Source organism: Corticium candelabrum, chromosome 14 (assembly GCF_963422355.1).
Source record: "Corticium candelabrum chromosome 14, ooCorCand1.1, whole genome shotgun sequence".
NCBI classification, from domain to species: Eukaryota; Metazoa; Porifera; class Homoscleromorpha; order Homosclerophorida; family Plakinidae; genus Corticium; species Corticium candelabrum.
The window spans coordinates 3,195,986-3,202,971 of NC_085098.1; the positions used below are offsets into that span (position 1 = coordinate 3,195,986).

The following is a 6,986-nucleotide window of genomic DNA, read 5'->3' on the forward strand; positions in this document are numbered from 1 at the left end:
GTTTCAGGCTAACAAGTAGTTCCTGGGATGCTTGGTTTGAAGATAAGACCAATTAGGACAAAGACTGCCATATGGTATGAACATAATTGTAATACAAGTACTCGTAGATAATAAACAGTGGTGGTCTTGCACTCTGCCCACTATTTAGGTCCGTAACTGATGGTAACGAATGAAGTCTGTAGATGTCTGGCCTTCCTATCCTATATAAAGGAAGGTTCTCAACTTCTTGAGGTCTGGAAATTTTTCCACTCGCATTAATCTAGCTATCATATAGTCAAGCACAGTGAAGTAAGACAGAGAGAACCCTTTTTTAAAAAAAAGATAAACCACTTTGTTCCTTTTGTGCCTGAGCATTCTGTGACAACAGTTTGTGGCATCTCAGTGTAAGCAAACCTGCATCAAAGCTTTTGTGGTCCGACCATAAAAATTGGAATGGGGTGAACCAAAATTTAAGGTGGTCGTGGTTATTTCCGCCGTGCCTTCCAAAAATCCTGGGAACCCCTGCGTATCGACACGTGACGAACAAATACAGACATATTATTGTATTATGTAAATCCAAATGCAACCAGTCCAAGACAAAATAAACATTAAGAACACCGAAGGCAAATGTCATGCTACTGTACATGCATCTGAACGTGTGTGCTTGTCCTATTCTATCAGCTGCTGAAATTTTGAGACATCTGATTTCCTTCTCTTTCTATTCCATCTCATTTCTCAGCCTCGTCACTTCACTCTCGTGGACCAGGGCTGATTGTCTTAATTCTTCTTTCATCTTCTCGACTTCATCAGCAATCTATGCAACACAAACACAACTTGTGAAACAGACATTAGAGATAAAAAAAAATGACACATTACTTGCTGTTCATATTGCTGTCTCGTGATAGGCATGTCTCTCTCCACAAAGACATGAGATCTCACTGTAAGAGACAAAACAGTGTCACTCAAACTGTGCAATGAACAATATGATGCTACTGTACAACAGCACACGTGCGTGCACACACACACACACACACACACACACACACACACACACACACACACACACACACACACACACACACACACACACCTAACAAATCCTAAATGTCAGGAGCTGCCTCTCAGAGGTCACGCCCACAGCTGTTAAGCTGGGCCCTGTGTGCTACTCAGGGAACTCTGGGCATGCGCTAGCAAACTCCTGGAGCCGGGCCAGGCACTCGCAGGAGCACCGACTTGTGAAGCCAACTGTGGTGTAAGCACCCGAAGTCTCGCCAGCCCCCCAGTGGCTGATGTCACGTCACAGCCGATGGCCGCTTAGGACCCCAGTCAATGACCAGGTACTCATTTATACTCCTGAGTCGAGAGAAGCAAATGTGTGTTACTTTCTTGCTTAAGGAAATAATGCCATATCTCGCCATCACTGTGACTTGAACTTGCAACCCTTTAAGGTCCCGGATGTAAACACTCCATAAGATGACTCTCTAACCAACTGAGCTATCGTACCACACAACACACACACACACACACACACACACACACACACACACACACACACACACACACACACACACACACACACACACACACACACACAAATGGACAAATGTTAAGCCCTTCACATCGTTCGACGTCTACTTTAAGGTCAGTTTTGAAGATAGCTCCCCTGCCTCTTGAGACAAGGCCTCCATGTGCTAAGTGGAGGCTTAGGGCCAGTGCTACAATCCACTTGGAGCTTGGCCATGCAGATTCATCCAGGGGCACTGACTATGGCACAACTCGGGGACTGGACACCAAGCCCTACCCATCTGCTGCAGGATGTTACTGCCAAGTCAGCCGTCATATTCACCCCAGTCAATGACCAGGTACTCATTTATGTCTAGCTCATTTATTGTCAACAGACATGACACAAAACACACAATAACAAGCAGACACATCACCTCAACCCAAACGTTAAGAGCAAACAAAGTGAGAACATGAAAACCAGCACATCACAGTGGTGTAGAAGGATGTTCAGAAGCGGGAGAAAGGGGGCTGTACCATGGATGCCGTCAAGAGTAAACATAAACTACCTCGCTTGCCAAACCATAAACAGATTTGCAAAAGTCACTGGCACAGAAAATTTAAATTCCTACACTGAGCTAGGAAGCTTCAGTCCCCCAGTCCCCAAGCCCTCTCCTGCTTCCTATGTCTGTGAATCACTACAATAGCTCAACACACACTATAACAAGTAAATCATTCAACAATATCAATCTAAGTTAACTTCACACCAAATCATACCATTACATCAAAAGAAGAAGAAATAAAAACACAAGTCAATTGTTTGTTTCACTAACATCTTATGGATTCTTCCATCATCTCAACCACATCACTGTGACCACGCCGCTTGGCAATCTCCAGTGGTGATCCATCACTCTCACTATCACACAATGACATCATGTTAATAATAATATTGACTGAAGGATAGTGAATGCATCACCTCTCATGTTGGTGACTCGCTCCATGTTTCATAAGAACCTCGACACAACGTAAATGACCGTTATAGACAGCCCACCATAGTGGTGTACAACCATCATTATCATTGATATCAACAGAAATAGAACAAGACAGAAGTCTCTCTAAAATGGTCACACGATTCCTCATTGCAGCCCAATGGATGGCTGTCCTTCCCCTCTGAGTAAACACAAAACTGATAAGATAGTGAAAGAGTTTATGTTACAACATATTACTGCAACAGACATTTCATTCAACAAACACACACGTATGCACGCACGCATGCACAAACACAAACACACACACACACACACACACACACACACACTCACCTACATACACACACACACACACTCACCTACACACACACACACACACACACACACACACACACACACACACACACACACACACAGTGTTCAAAATTTTGCAACTGGCACAGTCGTCAGCTTGGTAACGTTAATAAATTTAGTCGTCAAAATAGTAGATTCTCAAAATATCAACAGATCAGTGAAATCAACTATAACTTGCCTAATGTGATGATGTGATGATTTAAAGTGGCTGTTGAAGACAACATGCAGTATGTACTACAAATTTACATACCGCAATTAGTACTTTTGACATGAGTTCACCCGAGTCGCACATATGCAGGGTTACAGTAATACCTCTGTATGTAGACCAAGGAACGACCTGACAATTGGAATGCAGCACATTGCGGTCATTGTTATGGCTAGTGTTAATTAGTGTGCCCCTACAGTACTGTACCACACCTGGCAGTCTAGTTGCACGTGTCTGTTCTGTGTTGGCTAGCAGCGAAAGGTTTAGCACTTCAGTGCTTCTTGTGTAATAGATAGGAAAGTACATTTTCTAGATTCTAAGACTGAGATAAGGTTGCATGGCTAATACTCAACTGAGTGTCCTCTTAATTTAAGTTAATTAAAGAGTTAGTCTTTGGTAACACCTTAGCCTGACCGATTGAAATTCCAGCGGAAAAACTGGTTTGCTAGTGTCTTTGCATGGCAACACTCCAACGCTTGCATAACTTTATTTTACAGCACATTACATTGGTAGTTTGAATTATACCTCATGCCCCTAGTATAGTGTGTTAACTTGGTGCTAACTCTTTTTGTTAGGTCTCAGCATTTTTTGTTATTGTCAAATTATTAGTCCTGGTATTCATCTGCCAGTGACTAACCCTTGCAAATTCCTGGTCACTAGGTCTCCCATCTGGCATTAGCATACTGTCATACAGTAACATGACACTGAAAAGGTTATAACGTCATCAATAGGGTAAGTTACAGTCTATTTATACACACAAGGAGCAATTAATGAGCACACATCTCTCAGAGGTACATTTCACACCAGGTGTGCTTATTGGAGCATTAAAAGCTGCGCCAGTTGCACCATGTTACACCTTTCACTTAGTAAATGGTTCCAATTGCTGGACAGTTGGTCTTACAAGTTAATTGGATAATGACCATTGCTCCACCCGTTGTATCCAAATGTCTTTGATATGCAAAAGTTCTAACTTTCAGTTTCCTTGAAGGACCTAGATATCATAACCTAATGAACAAAATGCCAGGCTCTACTGATTTGGTACCAAGATCATTACTAAGGTCCAAATCCAAATAACAGCACAAATATTGCAGATTTTCAAATTTGAAACCTTAGGTGGCAGAAGGCCAGCTGTGTTTGTTAGCAATCAGCTCCTACAGCAGCATGCAAACACATGGGACGGGCAAGGTCTGCAAAAGATTGCAATAACACTGCAAATTTCCTGCACACTGGTACCCAGGAGACCTTACTGACCAAGTGCTGTACTGACACTGTACTGTAATGTGCAAGACATGGACTTAGGTCAGACAAAAAAGACGCTGAGGCAGCAGGCGTATGAGGGTCCACTATCTCTGGAAACCAAAGACGAACGCTCTTTGCAAGATCAATGTAGCGTTGTTGATGTAAAAGTAGCTTAAGAGCTGTACGAAGACGCATTTCAATGTGGTGGCTTTCATCGCCAAAGAAGAGCAAAGAAATGCACGAAACAAACAGTTTCCATCTCCTGCTACTGCAACAGGTGTCAAATTCATTGCTTCCTCTGGTAGCAGCCTCTGTGCGACTGAATCCACGCAAAGACACATTTAGCGGGTAGGGCTTGACGTAGAAGCCAAAGCTACCGATTTCCTTGTACACATATTGTGCGTGATCTTCCGTTACATTATCATTTATACCTTCGAGATACTGCCGAAGAGCTCGTTCCTTAGAGTTCTCAGTGGTCATAAAATCACGTGTGAGAAAGACTCGCAGATAGATTAACCCCGCCTATAATTGTTAAGTAATTTGCGACATCTTTCAAGTAACAGCAATAATTTGTCATAGAGTCAAACGCTCAGATGCTTCCTCTATCTAAATTATACCGGTTTTTTCTGGAAAGACATCAGGATACTCAAGCCCAGTCGTCAGTAGTCTTGCGTAGCCGCCGTTGGAAGTAAAGGGGGAGAAGCTCGTTACGCGATACTACTAGAAAGTCGCCAGGAACGCAACCTTGCGGGTCCAATTGGTCGACACGAAACACAAGTTAGTTGTCAAGTGACGACTTGACGACCACTTTTTCAGCACACACACACACACACACACACACACACACACACACACGCACGCACGCACTAAGACATTCAATAGAATGATCAACACACAAACACAAACAATAGCAAAATGAACTATACAATGACAAATATTGCACAACATGCATGCAGACAGCACAAATCAACTGAACCTCACAATACTCAAACTTACATGATCTGCCTTTGTCACATTAATACCTTTGGTCATCAATAGCACATCGAAAATATTTTCATATCTCTGCAATGCTGCTATCATCAAACCTGTATACCCATCCTGCATACACAAGAATGTATTATTATCATTATTCCACCATCACACACTGTACATGCCGCATGAGAAAAGAAAATAGAAAATGAAGACGACCTGATAAGACAATAACTAGCTACTCACAAGGTATAATTCTCCAACTGTCCAAGTTGAATGAAACAAAAGCGAACAGGATTATTCATCTCTGCATGCAATGGATGCTTCAGCCAGTTACAAGTCAACACTGTTGCCTCGTGACAAGCAAGAAAAAACTAATTAAACCGTTACATGTTGGATTAGATAGTTACGTATAGTTGATATCTATCATCTTATCAACAACACATCACAGTTTCACACACTCAATGATCAACTCACATCACCACTAGTCTCGTTGACAGCTGCTAATTTAGTGAGCAGCAACTCAACCATATCCTTCTTATTATTCCAACACGCTCGCATCAGAAGAGTGCAATCCTATTTTGAGATCAAATGATTTCCAGTTCATTTTGAATACACACATTATAACTTACAACTATACATACATACCTCATACTCATCACGTGTATTGATATCAACTCCCATCTCTAAAAGACGCGTTACTGAATGAATATCACCTCTCTCCACCGCTTCACACAATAATCCTTTGTTTTTGCTTCGTTGAAATGGCCTGGGCCTCCACATATTCTAACACTGTCAACTCTACACAACAAGCAAACAATTGCAGTCCACCACACAAAACAAGCAGACAAAAAAAAACAAAGAAAGTGCAACTATTTCCCAACAACGTGACGTCATCTCATTCAATTTCTCAAAATTACACAATGAATGCACTAATAAGTGTGCACTAAAGGTAAGCAAAATCAAACTATTTAGAAGCACTCACAGAGAACAAACCTTGTCAAGGCAGCTCAGTACGTCATAATGCCATTCATTAACAACTGTTTCTATGGCATTTATTTGAAAAGCTTGTGTTCATGTACACATTACCATCCGTATCAACAAACAAATTTCAACAAATCAACGACAATAAAAACTTAGCCTCTTGGCGAAAGTAACAAAGTATATCAGTGCATGCCCGCCAGTCCAATTATGTCCTAGGTTCCACTTCTATCATGATAAACACACAGGGGCAGTGAAACTGGGGGGCTGAGGGGGCCGGGCACCCAAATTGAGCACGACCTCTATTTTTGTAAGCAGACAGTACCCTCGTAGTTCATGTAGACTAAACTCTGAGGTACTTTCATGCCTCTCCCTCAACTTAACTTGCGAGTCGCTCCACCGCCCCTGACACACAAATCCTTCTGACACGTTTCAGTCTAGCTATACGACTAGAGCGCTAATCTAACTTCACCATGTACTCACCGCATACACACCAACAGGAGCAACGGGTGAAAAAACAAACCTGTACGGATGACTCACAAGTGGTGATGACAGCGCATCCGGGGCTGCAATCCACATTGCGTCTGAGGCGAGGCTAATGTTTCCCTAGCCTCGTACCCAGGCCCTCTTGCGCGCCCGGAGAAGAGGGCCTGGTACACGTTGTATTCGCATGCGCGCATAAATTAGAAGGAAATCGTGGTAATACATGCACGCATGCGAAACCGACATTGTTTAGAATCTCGAGCCGATAATGTCGCGCGCAGTGAGAC

General features: G+C 42.6%; 1 protein-coding gene across 3 annotated transcripts; it reads right to left on the reverse strand.

Moving 5' to 3' along the window:
* Positions 1–533: 533 nt before the first annotated feature.
* LOC134189812 (ankyrin repeat domain-containing protein 50-like) lies at positions 534–6,784 on the reverse strand. Of its 3 annotated transcripts, none has more exons than XM_062658197.1 (8): positions 6,700–6,784; positions 5,884–6,036; positions 5,713–5,811; positions 5,263–5,364; positions 2,456–2,649; positions 2,313–2,395; positions 856–917; positions 534–793 (listed from the first exon to the last, which is right to left on the reverse strand). In XM_062658197.1, exons 2-8 carry the CDS (start codon positions 6,016–6,018, stop codon positions 698–700), a joined length of 771 nt encoding a protein of 256 aa, XP_062514181.1. In that variant the 5' UTR covers positions 6,019–6,036; positions 6,700–6,784; the 3' UTR covers positions 534–697. The 3 variants fall into 3 exon arrangements, with proteins under 3 accessions (XP_062514181.1, XP_062514182.1, XP_062514180.1); XM_062658198.1 differs by having other exon boundaries at positions 6,740–6,782; XM_062658196.1 differs by having other exon boundaries at positions 6,542–6,770.
* Between the last annotated feature and the right edge of the window lie 202 nt (positions 6,785–6,986).